Source organism: Cydia strobilella, chromosome 14, assembly GCF_947568885.1.
Source record: "Cydia strobilella chromosome 14, ilCydStro3.1, whole genome shotgun sequence".
Classification (NCBI taxonomy): domain Eukaryota; kingdom Metazoa; phylum Arthropoda; class Insecta; order Lepidoptera; family Tortricidae; genus Cydia; species Cydia strobilella.
This window is the reverse complement of record NC_086054.1, coordinates 2,742,842-2,762,691: the sequence shown is the minus strand read 5'-3', so window position 1 is coordinate 2,762,691 and position 19,850 is coordinate 2,742,842. Positions and strand designations below refer to the sequence as shown.

The following is a 19,850-nucleotide window of genomic DNA, read 5'->3' as shown; positions in this document are numbered from 1 at the left end:
CGGACGAATACCTAGACACGCCAGCATCAATGATGTCATCCGAAGGGCCTTTGTCAGCGTCAAAGTTCCGGCCATACTCGAGCCCGTAGGTCTGGCTAGGGACGATAGCAAGAGGCTTGACGGTATGCCGTTGGTGCCTTGGAGGATGGGACGGCCTCTAGTCTGGGATGCCACATGCGTTGACACCCTCGCGCCGTCCCACCTTCCGGGCACTAGCAGTAATGCTGGTCGTGCCGCGTCCATGGCAGAAGACCTCAAACGCCGCAAATATGCCACCCTTGGCAGCAGTTATATTTTTGAGGCGTTTGGGGTCGAAACGCTGGGGCCGTGGGGGCCAAGCGCGCGCCGGGTATACAAAGAGATAGCGGCGCGCCTTATAGACGCCACAAGGGACCAGAAGGCTGGCCAGTATTTTGCTCAACGCATTAGCATTGCCATTCAACGTGGCAATGCAGCCAGCCTTCTGGGCACACTGCCCATCGGCAGTGACTTGGAGGACTTGTTTTATTTATAGGGCCTTTATTTTAAGTTTATTTATACCTAGTTTGTATTATTATTTTTAAGCCTATTTGTAATAATTTTGTATTAGCAAATTGATTGCGAGCACATACTGATAGCTAAAAATTAAATTGTTAAAAGTGAATTGAAATAGTTATGTTAAACCGTTAGATTAAGACATTAGATTTATATAAAGAATAGATCAATGAGAAAAAAATTGAGAAAACGAAAAAAAAATTCGAAAAATAAAAAGAAATAAATATTAAAATCAAAATCAGTAATAGAAAACAGAGGAGGGAGGAGGGAAGAAAAAAAACGTAGAACTACAGTCAAGTTTGGTGAGTATGGAATCACAGAAGAAAATGCTGCAGAGGTCATAAAGGAAAATCCAAGAAAATCCAAAGTAGTCAGAGAAGGAACTTATGAGATTAATTTTAGAGAACTCGGGAGGCTGGAAGAAATTCTCACAAGAATTCGTTTTAATTTACTAAAGGAGAAATTTGTCTGATGATCATGTTTTGTCACGTGATTTTAATTTTGTCTTTTAATTGAGAATGACACATATTTTGTCGTTTGTTAATGTAGTACGACTATTTATTTTTGTCTCAACGAGTATCGTCAATTTCACGCCCATAAAAGCAATAAGTCCACCATTGACGTCCTCTGCAGTTTATCCTGTGGTCTTTAGAGCTAAATCGCCATCTGCATTTTATAGCCATAGCTAATTCTAAACCAACTAGCCCTCCGACAAAAGAACGTAACTGATGACCCTATCTTATAAAGTTACGACATTTTTTCTTTTAATGTCACAACCCTTTTGACGAAGGCGTTTCGAAGTCCAAGCACTACCTATTGTTTCCAAATACCCGCTCCCAGATTTAAGGATTTAATTTTGTGAAAGATTCCCTTTTTTGTTTCAGAGAAATTTAAATGAAGGGGCATTCGTATTTTGTAAGAATAGATGATTAATATCTGTTAATAAGTTAACTGGAGTATTATTGAAGAAATTCATTAAGTTTTGTTAGCCCTTCAGCTGGATTAGGCCTATTATTTTAATGAAACATAATTATTTTTGCTTTGCCTTCAAAATTCAGTTAACGAGATGTCTTCGCTTGGCATTTCTTTTTTGTCCGATATGCCTTATATTAATTACAATCATTTACTTTTATTTTAATTTAGGATTGATCAATTAAGAAAGGCCTTTCTTTTCTATTGATAATTCTTAAATTAAAATCAAATTTCCATGAAATAATTGAAAAAATGGTTAAATTTTACAGTGTCAGGTCATTATTTATATGACTCCACGTTACATATTTATTTATTTCGTGGTCCAGAGCACGCACGGCCGGGGCTGCGGCCGAGTCTCAGGCGGCGGTGAAGCGCCTAAAGTATGCTCCATTGGGCTCGGGGTATATTTTCGTTCCTTTTGCGGTAGAAAGGGCTGCTAGGGTGCTGACGCGAAACAATTTGTGCGTGACATAGGCCGCCGACTTAGGCAAAAGGGAGAAGACCCCCGCTCCGAATGGTTTCTGGTGCAGAGGCTGTCCATAGCCATCCAACGGGGTAATGCCTTGGCTCTTTTGCACCGCAAGCGATAACGAACGGGTTTGACTAGTTTTAATTTGACGTCGTGTAGTTATGCTAATTATGTAACATTTATATATTTTAAAATAATGTAATTTAGGATTTAAAGATCAAATTGGAATTTATTTACTCATTTTTAAATAATATTGTAAAGTATGAGTAATTTGTTTATATTATGACTCGTCCTATAAAAATGTATGTAAATATACTGGCAATTATCGCAATCATGAGTTGAATATTTTAAAATGTTATTTTTGCTTTCTAATTGTCAATGAGTAGTATAAAAATCCATCGCATGAGCATTCGTTTTTTTATTGTCATATAAATAAAAACATACTTTTTGCCTCGAGCCATCTAGTTTGGCTGTCAAACTTGGCAGCATGATTGTTTTGACAATATACCTTTTCTACATTCAATATTTTTTGCCTTAAACGACAAACAAATACGATCTTACGAGGCTTCTTCAAAGTGTCTCTTCGCAACAAAAAATGCTGCTCTAGAGCCAAATGGCTTTCACCTAACTCGTACATTAATTTCAACTAGGTGGTAATTAAATTTGTCGTCTTACCCATTTCCGCGCCACGGTCCTCTCCAGGGGCTCGCGCACACCTAGGGTCTCAAACTAATGAATGTAAACTCCCATTACGTGCTCTAGAGCGTGTCATACCGAGTGCCTTTGACCTTGGCGCTTTTAATGTAAGGACTGGTTCTTAGTTACAAATGTATGCCAACATTATTATTTAATACTCACAAACAATAAGCTGGATTAAAGTCAAAATACAAATATCAATCATCAGAGCGGTCTCCATGAGAATTAGAGGAACGAGAAGAATAGAAAGATTTGGTTGCGAAGACGGTTGTGGAATACCCATCATAGAACATTAGATTCCCCTTCTTTTTATGATATTGTTTTATATATTATTATTTTATTATTTAATGTTAATTTAGTATGTATCTCGTCTAACCTTTGCTAATCCTAACGAATCGTTCACGGTTCGGACACGCTTACATTTCATAAAAAAAATTATCGAACAATCAGCGTCATTCATTACATTGTAATGCTGTAAAAAAAATACTTGCTCGTACGTACCTATACATTTAAAGAAAATAAAATACGAGCCTGTAGTTGCAACCGCTGTGTGGCGCTGTCGTCGTGCACGGTCCCAATAGAAAAACAGGGAACCAGCAGCCAGATACCTACCTCTAAATGTCGAAAAAAAACCGCCAAACCGGTAACCTTAATTAATTTTGATTTCATTAAAATGCTGTTTACAGGCTTAAGGCCACAGGATCAGGTGGCCTGTTTTAGTGCCAAGAGACAGATAGACTGACGGTGTTACTTCCGCATTTATGATATTAAGTAAAGATTCAAGTTATTTGACTATTTTAGATTTAGTAACGTAATAAACATAACATTCAAGTTTAACTTCTGAACGAAACCAATTAGTTCAGAAAATTACTATTACCGAATACAGCAAGTATGGCACACGGCTAATGGTCGCCGGGAAAGGGAAACTTTGTCTTAATAAACGCTAAAAGCGGTACACCTGAGCGTTATGGTGGGGCAGAATAAGGGACGAAGTTAGAGACATCTTTTGATATTTATCTGCTAGTTATATATGGAAAGTTTCCATAATCCGTAGAAGCAAAGTCGAATTTTGGTAATTTAAAGACTCTCTCACTCGTCTGTGGAAAATCCCTTGACTGGAGTATTTTCTGCAGTGCCAAACTTTTTATTTCCTGTCTGTCATCATCCAACATAGCAATTCATATATTTTCTACATGACCAAAGAAACCATTTCGTTGTATTACTGGGTCTACCACTGATTTTAACTGTTGTGGCATACATCTCGAAAGTTGGATAGTTTTATATAAGTGTCTCGCACCATCAGTGCATTAATTTGGTTTCGATTTGATCGCGAACCACATGGGAGCATATACTTGCAAAATAAACTTAATAAATGTAATAAATTCACTGATGAACAAATCGTTGAAACATATAGTCTAACGATTCTGTTTGCTGTAGTAAGCCACCTAGAGTGAACCATTTTACCAGGGCTTCTTTGTGACAGTCTGTTATTACAATGGCCACAACTTATTGCATTACAAATATCATACAAGTACAGTTGGTCTGTGCTTAGATCCTTTGTATTATTTGTAAAATCTGGTAAATCACATTTAATAGACTGGGGCGGCTGCCGAGGCGGCTGAAGGCAAAAAGTTCGCTAAGTACCGAGGTCTCGGCCCACAATACCACTTTGTGGCATTTGGTGTCGAGACACTGGTGCCGTGGGGTCCAAGCGCAAAAGTTCTTTTTAAAGAACTTAGCAAAAAGCTCGTCGACGCAACCGGTGACCAGAGAGCTGGCGGCTTTCTCTCGCAGCGCATAAATATTCAGCGAGGGAATGCTGCCAGCATCTTTGGCACAATGCCGCGGAAGCCTTATTTAGATGTTTTTTTAATTAAGAGTAGTTTTGTTTTTTAATTTTTTTTTTATTTATAAGTTGTTATTCTTAGTTACTTTTAGTTATACTTTTAATTGAATAATAATAATTGTTAATCCGATAATAAATATATTATATTATAGACTCGAAGGAAACTATTTTCAGATTTTCACAGTCTTTCAGAAGTTTTCCTATTGGTCCTGAGGTCCATAAGTAGCACAGAATGATATCTTCGTAAGTAGGCAAAACATTAACTTTTAAATCTCTTCCATGGCCAAATACAGGGCACATGAAATTACTTCGCAAAGTAGACAACGACATTTTTAACAAATGAATGTTTACTTGATGATGACAACAGTCTCATATAACTTGTCACTTTTCTTGACAATGTAGAGTACTCTAAGGTATAACTACAGTTAAAAATACTCATATTGACCATTAAGGGAATAGCAATGATACCAGACCAAAATGCATTATTAAATTGCTTGTTTATTTATTTATTTTTAATAATTTTAACATTATTTATTAGGAATCAATTTATTCCTGATATGCAATTTTAGTTTAAATTTTTCAAAACTTTAATTAAGTCGGGGCAGTACTTGCCATGGACCAATTTTAAAAATGTTTCATATTCTGAAGTTTTATGCATGTGGGCAACTTTTGATTATATGCCCATTTCAATACACAGAAAAAATTTTTTTTTCATACTAAACCGATCCACCCTAACGGAAACGAATTTAATTTAGTTTTAAGTTAATAAGTACTGTGGCGATCCTAGCTAGTAATGAATTGATTATTTTTTTATCTTTACTTGTATTTCGTACAAAGCTTAGAATATAATTTGTGAAATCTTTAATTTTTTTATATACGTTTTGCCTAATATTACTTTATTGCACTACACAACTCCAAATACAGAATTAATATCATCTAAATCCCCTAAACGACAAGATGAAGTAAAATTGTATATGGAAATATTAGTTTAATAATAATTATGAGAAAAAAAAACCATTTATTTTATGCAAAAATGAAATTGAAATATTTTTTTATAGTTTTCAACTTAATTTCATCTTTGTTCACCACATTATAAGATAACAAAAATAAAGCAAAATAATCTAAACATTAACTACTCTGCGACAGACTAAATAATTTTATAATCTCCCTCAAGTTTTCGGCGCCTCAGCAGCACCAAGTTAAAGTCGTGCGATATCGCCGGCTAAACGAAAGGTATTTTTACCTACACCTACAGCTTACCTGTCTAGGGTAATAAATAAGGGCTTTATTAGTACATTCTAGGTTATTAGAACTTTTTTAAACTTGTAAAACTTTGGGAAGATAGTCGGAAAATGTTCGCCTGTTAGGCGATAAGTCTTGAATATTTCTTATTTCTAAATAGGGTATGGTAATGGTACGCAGTAAAAATATTAGTACATATTATGCCTTTTTACTACTACTAGTAGGGAGTTAAAAAGTATAATATAAAATATACTAAAGTAGTATTGAGGAACTTTCTTTGTCGAGTAGTTTTTTTACGAATAAGTACCTACCTAACTACCTACCTAATGTTTCTTCCTTTTTCCTTTTTAATCTTTAAGTCTATCTACAAATAAATAATATTTACTTTTTATTAATATCTGTATTTTTACGTAAGGAAGACCTTATAATATACAAGTTTGAATAGGTTTTTAAGATCAAGAGTAGAGCTGTGCCGTTCCCAGTAACATTCCCCATTTTATATGGGGAATGTTACCGAGCAAGAAATTTTCCCATACAAAATGGGGAATGTTACCGGGAACGGCACAACTCTAATCAAGAGTTTTTGTTACAAGAGAAGATTACGCCAAAAAGTCTAAAAAGTGACTAAATCACCGAAGGAACATGAAATTACATAACTTTATAAAATTACATGAAATTACATTTATGTCTGCAGCAGTAACAGATAGTATTTTCATAGAATAAAAGTAATGAATCAATACAAAGAGAGATTTAAAAAGAAACAAACTAAATAGCCTTATAGCATGTACTTGAAGTTGGCCAGAAGATATAGAAACCAGGTCGTTATGTATCAATAAAGCCTATATAAACCCCGAAACAACAGACGGTTTGCATATGATGAGCGGTACATATTTGTACACAAATCCACCTCCATATGGATACGGAAGCCCTGCACCATATGTTGCAGCCACAGTAAATAAGGCATATGAATACAACAGAAAACCAAAAAAAGACTCTTACAAAGAAATAATGGGGAACAAAGTACTAAAGAAGGAATTGTGGGAAACTACATTCCAGGAATAGTCGAATTGTTTGCTCAAATATTTTTGATAAATATTTTTTTATCAATAGTTAAAAATGCAAACAAAGTTATTGAATACTTAAAAAATAGTAATTCAGATGTTTTAAGCAAAGGACGACAAACATGGGATCCTGAAATATTAAGAAGTACAACATGTCCCAAAGCATTTATTGCCTAATATTATTAAAGAACAATCTAGGTAAAACTCCAAGCACTTTGTTTGAAACTGGTATATTGGTATGAAATGGTATGGTCTTTCAAAATTATTTGTTCTCAAAAAATTTACTAAGGTGGTATACAAGAAAAGATTCATCATAAGATTAAAGATGGCATGAGTAAACAAAAACAATACGTTAAGAAAATAACAATAAATGGAAAGGAAAATTGCAACAAATAGCTAGATGATTACGCTAGAAGTTTCTGTTCTTATACAAAACATGCAGAAAGGGGAAGAAAGATAGGCGTGCTATAGCCTCAGGATCAATAGCGATAAGGCTTCATCTTAAAATAATAGAAGAGTTTCACCTCAATCTTTCTAAGGACATCCCTGGAAGTACTATTAGCATAGGTGGGGAAGAGAAGAAGAGAAAAATAGCGAATGAAATGCAAATGTCTTCTCTTAAAGAAGGGTTTGATGTTCCCTATAGCTTACAAGCAACAGAGGATGCCTCCAAATGGAATGGGATTATTGGCTTTGGTCCACAATGTATGGTTTTCTGATAAAGTTAGAGAAAGGTGGTGTCTTCCAGCAGTAAGTGATAATGAAAAAGTCTTTGAAAATATATGCACGATAGGGTTTTATTATTTATTGATAAAAAGAATATATTTAGGCATAGGGGCCATATTAGAAAATGAGTTTTTTTTTACACTAGAAAACCTTGGATCTAGTTGAAGTTACCATGATGAGTGAATATAATAGGGAGTGGTTCTCAAAGATTAAGCCTTTATTTGATGATGATTGGTGTATTACTTTAACACTTTGAGTTTTACAGACTAGACCGTCTAGACCTTGCGAGAAACACGACAATGGTCAAGTGTCGCGAATGTTTGTAACGCCATACTTGTACTTGTACATGTACTTGTTAAAACAGTCACGTCATGATCATGATCAGAAACCACAGTCAAATAAACATTCCAAAATTTTCGAACGTTTGTTAGCGGCAACAGTATTTTAGACCAGACATAAATACTAGCCATATCGTCACTGTAATAAACAAATCAGACGATGCTTCCAATGCCACCATAATGACCGTAATGTCATTTCTTTTTTAAATATTATTTGTTAAGATTTTGTGTCATTTCTTTTTTAAATATTATTTGTTACCTACCCAAAATAGGCGCTTGTAGTCTCCTTGCGGAAACCTGCTCGTATTACAATACTGATATTAGCCGATGGTTCTGGGTTCGAATCCCGGTAAGGGCATTTATTTGTTATGAACAGATATTTGTTCCCGAGTCATGGGTGTTTTCAATGTATATAAGTATGTATTTATATATATATATACGTATGTATATCGTCGCCTAGTACCCATTATACTACAAGCTTTGCTTAGTTTGGGGCTGGGTCGATTGTGTAAGATTGTCCCCAAATATTTATATTTATAAAGACTTATCTTCAAATGATTTTGTAAACTATAAGCAACATGATTTTTGAAAGAAACAAACGCGTTAAAGCCATTCAAATTTCAAAACTTGCCCATACAAAAGTGAAAGACAACACAAAGTTAAATGAAGATCATATTCAATTTCGCCACGGCCGAAACACGGCATGTCAAAAGTTTGTTTTCAAAACTTCTCAACTTGCGTAATTCTGCATAGCAAATACTATCTTATTTCCAGCTAAATGTAGTTGAAGTTTAGATAAACCAAGGGAAAGATTTAAGACTTTCGGATAGTTAGGGTAATGTTTTGCGTTGTTACAGATATTTGAAAAAGGTTTTGAGGTTATGATTGAAAAAGTTTAATCGATTTCGGATCAAATCGTCATCTTTATCAACCCACGGAATGTCGTGAAAAGCAAACATTAATTACTTAATGTCACCCTCAAATCCATTTGTTTATATTACACAAACTTGTTATTGCGAGGTATTCTAGGAAAAAGGCATAGATAGGTAAACAGAGTAATTTCAAGTACAAATTATCAAAATCTTTCAATCATCAAGAAAACTTTAGAAATTCCTAATAAGTATTAAAAGGGAAGTAATTAAATGATCACCCTTTTTTAAAACTGATCTGAAAAAAAAAATAGCCAATAAATCATTTGGACAGCATACAAGTATGTTCCTGGCAATAAATAAAAATCGAGCTGCAACTTGTTCAGCAAAGAATTCCAACCGGTCAACATTATGACCAATAAATATCGATCTGCTTAATAAATAGTTGAGCCTGCACTGCCACTGTAATGGGCTGGAGTAGGGGTATGGGGAAGTTATTCCGGACAAAAGAAAAGAATGCCCAATTGGTCCCTAAATTTTAATAAGTGAGCCAGAACTCCCCATATCACACTACTCATATATGGGATTTCTCCCTAACTGAAATAAAGTGCACCGAGCTAATATGAGACGCGTATAGGGTCGTAGGTATGCCGCCCTAGGAGCAAGGAATCCAGATCTAGTATTTAAAAAACCACCATTTGCAAAATTATTATTTGGTCAGCAAGATTTAAAAATTGGTTGGCAGTTTTTGACACGTTCCTATGCATATTAAAGAAATGTTAATCTGATATAATAAGGTGGGTTACGTTTTTTTCGAAAACTCGGCAGAACCAGCCCACGTGACCATCACGTGACACGAGCAGTCAATCGTGTGCGTGCATGTCATTCGATGATTATTAGCAGTCACATTGCGGTGTTCTAACGTATAATTTGTCGGTGATATTTATCAGTTTTGGTACTTTGTGAGTATTATAGGTGTAAGATATTAGTGATGAGAAAAGCGACGAACAAAGGTTATGACTAATTCTCTTTTATGAATTTTATGAGTGCAGCAGTGACAATGAAGTGCCAGTGAAAACCAACTGCTACTGGAAAAGTCGGTTAGGTTATGTTGCTCACCCCCCGCGGGTTGCTCACCTTGTCGTGGTGGAGGGGCTTAGTAACAGTGGCTTGGTCACCCACGGTGAAGCGAAGAGGCAACCAGGGCCGGCCTGTTTGGAGGACGCTCCAAGTGGGCTGGTTTAGCCTCTTCTGGTTAAACTCTTACACCCTATCTCACTGACATAACAGGTTCTTAATCTTCTATTAGTTCTATATATAGTATTAAAGGCCGCTAGGAAACGCGTTCCTTACTCTCTGTAAATTAGAATGTCAAGTTTTTTCTCTTTTCCGCCAAATTGTCTATACAGTGTTACCAACGTCAAAATCTCACGCTAAAGGTTGACACTCACCTTTTATTAAGAATCGCGTAAATTAGCGTAGTATTATTATTAGGCGTCCATAGGCTACGGTAACTGCTTACCATCAGGCGAGCCGTATGCTTGATTGCCACCGACGTGGTATTAAAAAAAATAAAAAAATCGTTCTTAATAAGTTGTCTGAATGGAACGCTAATGGAATAGCTATGGAGGTAGGAACAGTTGCCGAAACGCCTGTCACTGTCAAAAAAGAGGCGTTTTTTCTTACTGCAAGCTAAGTTTCCAAAGGCAACATTCGATATTGCTTTTATTCCTTACTGTTGTTTTTCTTATTTTTTCGCAACTGTACGTCGTTCGATACACGTGCGAAATTCTTCACTCACTACTGCTAGATTTTATCAAGCTCTTTGTATTTCAAGATTGTTCCCTGTGCCTGTCTTGTGAGAAATACATTCATTTCATCAGTTTCGTTTGTCTCAATCAAGATCCCTCAGTTACCAAACCCTGGGTCTTACAAGTGTATCCAGACGTGACATAAAAATTGAGTTTTTTAGGTAACCCACTATTATATTTTATATTACAGTTACCCCAAGGACAAACTTATGAGGCGCCTCTGGGCGAAAGCAGTCGGACACCCGGCCAACTCTGAGAGCCGGGTGTGTAGCAGACACTTTGCGCCGGAGCAATATGTAAATGGAATAATATTGAAGAAAACCGCCTTGCCTACGTTATATATACCAGTAAGTGCTACAACGCAAAATGGAAGCCGAGGAGGAAGGCGCGTCGTACCACCTGGCGCGCCTAGCGTGAAGGGCCTTCGGACATTCGTGAAGGAGCCGCTGGTGAGGTCGCAGATGAGTACGTAAGCATTCCTGTAACCCCAGGGCGGCGGGGCGGCATATGGGTTTTTTTTTAGTGGGTACACCGTGGACCTCATTAGTCTAGACGGGAGTCCCACATAACTGCTCGGGTCACCCCCCGCATCCGGGTGGTATGCGGAATGCATTTTTCCCTCCTCAAAAAGAATACAAAAAAAATATCAGCAGTGAGGAGGCATGTGCGGCAATGGCTTCCTTTAGCGTCACCGTTCTAACACAAAAGGAAGCCGCAGAGCGATCGCGCGAGGACAACGCGAACTCGCTCCTACAGCGCCAAAAAACCGCAAAGAGGCCCTTTGCTGATCTGCTAACCAATTTTTACAGATCAGTTAAATTGTAATCCAAAAATGAAATAATCCGCTTACCCACTGATTGCCTAACAAAACTTGATTAATGGTGGATCGCTTACTGCCGATCAAATAATTAATTTGCCAACCAAATCAATTTAGAGCAGCTCATTATGACATTAATTGCGAACTGATTTTGAAATACTTGCTAACCTTAAGTTGCTGATCAAATACACATTTTGGCTGAGCGAATATATATTTTTGTTCATCAAAATAGGAATATTTTGCAGATCGATTTAATGACACCCAAAAAAAAACACAAATATAGATAAAAACACGTTGTAGACCTGGAAGTTACGAATCCTAAGCCGGAAGAAATGTATTGAGCCACCCGGATTCAATCTGTGTGTATTGGTTGGTTATACGATTTAGTTATTATTTGATTTATTTATTTCGTGTGAATATTTGGAAAATAAACCACCATTATCCTGCTATGGTAGTTTGGAAACCATTTCACGTGTAAACGCTAGTAAATAAATCAAGGAACTCCAGACAATAAACGTACCTACTGTTCAAGAAGCTTTATCCGCCAGGGGTCGCTCGGCACCAAGGGCCTGACACTCTTTGATAGAGAAAGATAGTCTTATTGCGATTCCTATAGGAGGAAAGAGAAAATAGTGCCATGCTTAGTCCTTATCACCGACCGGGTGGCATCATAGGTAGGAGGCGATGGCGAAATACCGAAATTTATAAGAGTGAAAGAGAAGAAATCCTATGCTGCCCAAATTTTATATAAATATTATTTCTCTTACCCCCGGTCGCTCGGTGGCGCGTCTATAACTACTTGTATATACTATGTCTATCCTCGGCACGTACGGACGTCGACACACGTTCTGCGCGACAAGCAATTTTACTGCCCCATAGAGCCTAGAAGCATATCGATAAATTGTGACGTTTTCAACCAAAAGGTACCACATTGTCGCTTGTCGATAAGGTTGATTTCGAATTGAAGCTAATATATGGAAATAGCGCCTTATTGACAACCGACAATAAGTACCCTTTTGGTTGAAAATGGCACAATTGTCTTTGGTTCGGATCATTTCAGCAGCATTTTTTTACAAAATCCTAGTGAGATCCTGACAAGGTCGAGTTGATGAATGATGACACAAAACGTTTGCTGATCAAATCATTACACAAAAAACAAGGAATCGACTACCTAATAATAAAAGAAACGTTCTTTGCATATCAAATATACATTCATGCTCGCAGTCTGCGTCGGACCACCAACGCGTGCGCTCTATGAAAATGCTCCTCGTTAGTTTTGTGAAAATTATTATGTAAAATCCATACTAATATTATAAATGCGAAAGTGTCTGTCTGTCTGTCTGTCTTTCTGTCTGTGTGTTCCCTCTTCACGCCTAAAACGGTGAATCGATTTAGATGAAATTTGGCATAGAGATATGTTGAGTCCCTGAGAAGGACAGGATAGTTTTTATCCCGAAAATCATCCCTTAAGAAAGTAAAAAGCGGGGTGGAATTGAGATAATTAATGAAGTGCCTGCTAATTTGTGTGCATAATATGCTCAAATTGAATTTGCTATGAGAATTTTTCCAGGCGCTATACTTACTTTAGCTGTTGTTACTAAGTCCACGCAGACGAAGTCGCGGGCAAAAGCTAGTTATAATATAAACCGAAACACAAATCAAAATATATTCATAGAAATATTGGAATTTGATTTGTTCTTAGAGTAAAATTATATAAGAAAAAAAAAATGTTAAGAGGTCCTATCTTGCGGTTACTACTTATTCTATACGCAGTTGTAATTACTTTATTATGGAAGCTTATCAAATATTTAATGAAAGAAACGTATGTACGTGTTCGTTGTTTTGGTCAAATTGGCAATCAAACCAGAGCTGAACTTCACGTAACGTTGACAGGTAATATATAACCCCATACACTTAAAAAGGAAAGCCATGGACTCAATAGTACTCCCAACATTACATTACTATACTATATAATACCGTTACCATAGTATAGTAATGTATATGGAGCGAAACATGTCGAGCAATCATCGACTTTATAAACGTGACCCAGTTAAGTATATTTAATATGTCAGTGTCTCATTAAGGAAGTATTGTTATTAAAATTTTTGCGTTTATTATGATTGGTCTTAAAATGTATCGCTTAAGGCCTGAGTGGACGCTCGAGTTCAGCGTGCAGCGGGGCGGGGCGTGTAGCGTGCATGTTAAACAAATGCAAACGTATAGGAGCGGCCTTAGTGCACGCTGCTCAAATCACTTGTGAGCCCGACGCCACGCTGCACGCCCCGCCGAACGCTCCGCTTCGAGCGTCCACTCAGGCCTTACACTAAAATGGTGAAGCGAACCGTATGTATGCATGTACACAATAAATCCTATGATGAATCTAGCTATGGGTCGCATCTTTCTGGATTATGATTATTTCTTTATATTTTGTAATTTCTTGTAGTTTTGACATGTCTTGTTTTTCTTGTTAATTTGATATTCTTTTTTACTTTGTGTCATTCATTCTTCTTCTAGTTTCCCTTGAATAAACACTTATCGTAGATGAAATTAGTTTTCGACCACTGCATTTTTGAGCTAAAACCGGACAAGTGCGAGCGAAGGGTCGAAAATATGCATTTAACCCTTAAATGCATAGTGATGTATGTATGTACACAACAAAAAACATATAATTTTATGCATAATTAGGTAAAATCTATTTGGTCCTGTATATTATTTTGATCGTAAATTAATACACTTTCCGTCGTTTTATTGAAATTTGCGCAGTATTTAAGTTTAAAAAAATTACATTTCTTTTAACACGAAATGGCGGAAAATTGGGAAAATTTAATGATTTTTAATATGTAATTTAGGCGGTTTTTTCGGGGTTTGTAATTATTTATATTTAAAATCTTTATTATAGGTATATTACAAATAGTATAAATTTCTAATGGTAGTAAGATTTTTTATATCTTTTACCAATAATTGTATAAATTTACATATATTATTATTTACCCTATGTAAATTCTAATACTGGTTAAGCAGTGAAAATCGATGTTTTAATTTATATTTTTATTTTTCCTAGAATCAGTAAACAATTATGTAAGACATATATTAATTTCAGGCAAAAAGAAAAAATCATGCATTTAAGGGTTAAGACCTAACAAATCACTCGGAGCACTCCAATAAGAACTAACAGATAAATATGAATACATAACAAGTATTACAAAGAATAAGAGGTACCTAAGTACCTTAAAATATGTTTCGCCTCTGCTTCAAAATATTGAACATAAGAAATATAGCACAACGGCCTATTCAAATATGGCACAGCGCACTTGACACGTCAGCGGGCACACTCGTGCAAACTAACGTAACTCAGCGACACATGCCGGTGATTGGCGAGTCGTAAATCGTTCAGCAGCCGGCGCCAAGTTGAGAGCTGATGTGTGCTGTGGCCAACAGAGGATTCACTTTTTGGGGAAAACGCTTTGGTAAAATCATGTTTTTATTACAAGAAATATAAAATTATAGAATGAGGACGGGTGAACCCGACCAGAGACGCCGCCACCATGAGCCGTCGATCCTTGGAACGAAAATAAAAAGTAACGAGACAGTGCTTACTCGTAGATTTGACGTGGATTCCCATCCAATACACACATATATATATCCTAGCATATAAGGGGTTTGACCCCCAACATCGAAGCATCGGCACGCCTCTACTAGCGTGTGCTATCAGCACGCCTCTACAAGCGCGTGCAACTAGCGCGCCTTACCTTACGCGTGCTATCGGCACGCCTCAACAAGCGTGTGCTACCAGCGCGCCTTACCTTGCGCGTGCTGTCAGCACGCCTCTACAAGCGTGTGCTAACAGCGTGCCTTACCAGCACGCCTCTCCAGAAGCGTGTTAACTGCGCGCCACTCTAAACGCGTGCTATCCGCTCGCCTTCCTAAGTGCGCGCTACCTGTGCGCATTCTCCAAGAAGACTCCTTATTCTGTATTTTCTACCAGAATCAGTCTTGTTAGCGTGTTATATTGACGTTTTACTTCATGTCAAGCCTGTAAATAAAGAACCTACCCCTTTTACTTCTACCTTTTTCATTTTCTCTTATCTCTTCTTCCATTCTTTTACACTCCCTGCTCCGTTACGCACTCCTTCATATACGTGGAGGAGGACGTAACGTGACAAATGAACATTTAACGTTTCTATTCGTTTTCAGAGCAACGCATTATTTTATTTGTCTATCTAATAATCGGTAACAAAATATCTTATATTTAACAAAGCGGGAACTTTCTGTTCCAAAAAACCTATACCTAGTACACATAAATTCCGGAATCTGATCAAACCGTAGTGGTCTGCCCCGACGGTTATATAGGTAGTCGATGTTGCAGGACCGTACGCAGCAACAACGTCCGATGCTAAGATTATCTCGCAGGAGCTTGTCAGTGGACGGACCAATTAATTATTTACTGGAAGTCGTAGACACGTGTAATAGAAAATCCCCGCCATCGAGGCATGCCAGTATGCTTTAAACTGCTATTTGCTGGAAGCTGAAATTTAAGTGTGTATAGCGAGATCTCCGTGACACAACAGTCAGGGCAATGAATGTCGCTACCTTCTGATCCCGCTGATCAACATGAGAAGAAAAAGAAGGGGGTTTAGGACGTTTGCCACCAATTAATCGCCCTGACGAGACACAGCTCAGCACCGAAGACGCCAACAAATCCCGTCTAGTAACTATCATCAGATGGGTTGTTGAAGTAATAAACCGTCGTTTAAAAGGAGACTGCAAATTACTGACAGGAGTACTGTAATAGAGCTCTGCCAAACACCTTTAATGACATTCGTGTTGCGGCAGTGCTCACAAACGTCTTTAAAGAGCCTTTAGGTAATTCACCATATGCCAATGACATAATAGAAATCATAAAAGAAAGACGGAAACTACCTAACTTGTTAGGAAAGTATGTTGTGCAAAACAATGTACATAGACAAAGAGCTGCGTTTCGAAACATAACAGATGCAGAGGTCGTTGAAATAACTAGATTTTCCAGGCTCACTATTGAAGAATTAGTCCTTTTAGCACTGGGCACGTATCAGATTAAGCTGGCGCGCTCATACTTAGGTGAACTGGTTTGTAATGGGGTGTACCAAATTGAGATTTGTGAAACAGCCATTCCGAACCTAAGACAGTATGGTATAAATATAAAGCCGGGCGTTCTTCTGCGAGGACGAATAAGGTCACGGCTGAAAGGTAACAAAATGTATTACTCTTACATTTATTTATTTAGTATTCAGCGCTCACCAATTACTTGTTCGTCCCAGTAGCGGTAGAGACTTCCGGTTGTTGGTGTGCCGAAGCAAAAACCTTCCTTAGGGAAGTAGTAGTAGTAAGGTACAAAAATGTGTTGTTACTGTAGATTATTAATCAATACTGGACACCAACATAAATTATATTTGGAATTCTCTCATTTATTACATTGGTGACGAATCGTAATAAAAATACATAATTGATTTTCGGTTTAAAACTGTCATGTTCTTAGTGATTACATATTGACTCAAGATGCCCATCGGAAAATTTAAATCATTGAACTTGGCCTTAAAGCAGTTACCAGCCTATATTCGACGAGTAAAGCAATACATGCTGCTAAATGTAGTGAAAGTGGAACTCAAGGTGTCCCACACCCCTCCTCCCACTCCGAAAAAAAAAGAAAAAAAGTGTTGCTTTTAATTTGCGATCTATGTTCACCGGCGATTCCCGAGAATAAGGCGTTTGAAGACTGTTAGAAGTATTAGAACAAATTAAATTAAGCCTGGGGCACTGGAGGCCTGGGTCACTTTTTCTTAGTATATGACATTTATTTCAGTTTATAAGGCGTTTGAAGATTTCGTAAAGTTGGTAACCGAACATCTTCAACCACAGCGAACCACAGAGATCTGAGGTCGCTGAGCGTCACGATGTCAGGTTGCGCCGACAGAGCGGCGGCGAGAATCTCGCCGAATATCTCAAGGGGTAAATGTACATTATACGAAAAGTAATACGATCTGAAATGTATATTTCGATTTGTTTGAATAACAACTGAAAATAAGATGAATAAACTAAACTAGAGAAAGTGACAACGCTGTATTAAGTTGCAGCAACTAAAGTATCATGTATGTGATCTGACTACCATTGACGATGCAGGGAAAGTTCTTGAAATGCATACATTGAATACATTAATGAGCAACACTGTCATCTGCCATGCAAATTTCTGCATCCACCTACAACTTGCTGAGTAATCAGCGAGTTCGATCCTAATCGGAAAATTGGTTATTAATTGCTTTTAGTGATTCGGGTTTTGTAATGATGAAACATTGCTAAGTGGTTTCTATCGGCTATTTGCTACGTAACTGGATCACAAACGCTCACTTATGGAGAATAACCGGAGAAATACCCGTACACAAGGAGATACAGACGCGGAAATGACATTGGATTGGGCATATCCTCAGGAAACCTGACACCCACCTATCCAAAGTGGCCCTGACCTGGAAGATGCCCGGCAAGCGGAAACATGGTTGCCCTAAATCTACTTGGCGTCGTTCTGTGGAGCAAGAGCTGGGTGTATTGGGGATGGGGTGGGAGGAGGGTACCTAAGCTGCCCAAGACCGAAGTCAATGGAAGAACAAGATTCGAGCCCTACACCCCAGCAGGGGGTAACAGGAAAAGAAGAAGAAGAAGAAGAAGAAATTTGCTAGGTAATCATTGAAATGTGGTAATAGCATTTAATAAAATAAAAAATGAATCGAGATAAAATACAAAATAAATCGTTTCGTTTACATTTTACGTGTCAAGTATTTTTCTTTCTACGCGTCAATATATATAATAATTATTAAATAATACTTTTGTATATTGTGGTTTACACATTTTGATAAAATTTCAATTTATATGTTAATTTATATTATATTTTATTGCTCATGAAGTGCTGCATTACAAATTGTAAAAATAGACAAGGTGCCAAGAGAATCATATTCCACAGATTTCCAGGGAATCCGGCAACTACTACTGCTATTACTACTACTAAGAATACTAGGCGAGCCACCCTCGCTTTACAGCAGGAGATGCTCTCAGCACTTGGCAATGGCATACATACCAAAAATGGCATACATAAAATCTTAAATCCTTTTATATCCTTTTTTAATTGCTATTTGTAAGTTATTGTTGTTCTTAATTTACTATAGTACTCTGTTTTTTCTATTTCGTTTAAGACCTTGTCCTTTCTAATTAAGTTTATTGCTGATTAGTTTATTTCAATGCAGGCAACGACCCGTTTGCATTGCCCCTACAGCCCTATAACTCGTCGCGCACCTTCACCGCTCACGGGCTTAAAGTCCATATAGGACATAAACACAAAACCCAAACGATCGTCTCTAGCCTCACACCCACGGCACAGCAACAGCAACAAGCCCCCTTAATCAACAGTAATAGTCTAGGCCTGGACGACCTCGCGACACTCAAACAATCCGTGCGAGTTTTGCGGCTCATCCCTAAGGGAGCTCGCAATTTGGCGGCGCAATTTGGTAAACTATCAGATACTATCGATAAATGTTTATTATAGAAATGGTAAGGCAGATTGGCTTGCACTGCTATCGTTTGCCTATACCGCGTTAAAGGCACCAGAAATAAATGGCGCTAGCAACCTGACCACCATAGTTAAGAGGAACATAGAATCTTCTGGGCCGATCGATTCACTCTTTGTCGAAGCCGACGCAGCGGCCCTGAGACCGCCTTCGGTTTTAAGAACAATTGAATCCAAAGTTTACGAAGGCGATTTATGATGTGCTGTTCGAGTTCTCATATCGGACGATAGCGTGGCGCCTTCTAATCCTGAAACTATCGCTAGTTTATTATTCAAACATCCAGCCCCTTCAAGGCCGCTACATTTCCCACCCAAACCAGACAGGTCTTGCCCCGTCCTTTCTGCCAAGCCAGATGAAGTCGCACAGGTACTTAGCTCTGCTGCGGGCTTAGATGGTATCCGCCCTTTGCATCTGAAGGAGCTCACCTTGTAGCATCTCATACCTGGGTCCTAACTCCCAGTCCTTACTCCCACGGGCTGATGCTCTGGATTCTCCAATCGGCTATAATTCCTTAACGCTTTTGCCTTCTCTTCCTGTCTGATTCTCGTCTTCCAAATTACTCCCTGAAACTTTTGATTTAAAATGTTTACTTTCTGGCTACCATTTCTAAATTCTCCCTAAACTCCTTCTACCCTAATACGGCCCTGACCCGTCCGGTTACTTACCTTGCTGTTTTTCTAATCACTTCATGTTTTTATAATAATTTCGAAGCTAATCGACTTAAAATTCACTATAAATTTTCCTTGACATATTTGTTTCTTTGTTTTGACATTATCCGTCAAACTAATAATTTACTCTAAATTCTTTAGCATGAAGTTTAGGTCGTATAGTTTTCAAGTAGTTTGTTCTAAATTTTATCTAAAAATTGTTACTGGTGAAC

At 37.6% G+C, this 19,850-nt stretch overlaps 1 protein-coding gene across 1 annotated transcript; it reads left to right on the top strand.

Annotated features, from left to right (window-relative positions):
• Positions 1-124: 124 nt before the first annotated feature.
• LOC134747375 (uncharacterized) lies at positions 125-16,681 on the top strand. Its single transcript, XM_063682001.1, has 3 exons — positions 125-404; positions 16,001-16,144; positions 16,215-16,681. The coding sequence occupies exons 1-3, from the start codon at positions 125-127 to the stop codon at positions 16,679-16,681; spliced, it is 891 nt and encodes a 296-aa protein (XP_063538071.1).
• Positions 16,682-19,850: the final 3,169 nt, after the last annotated feature.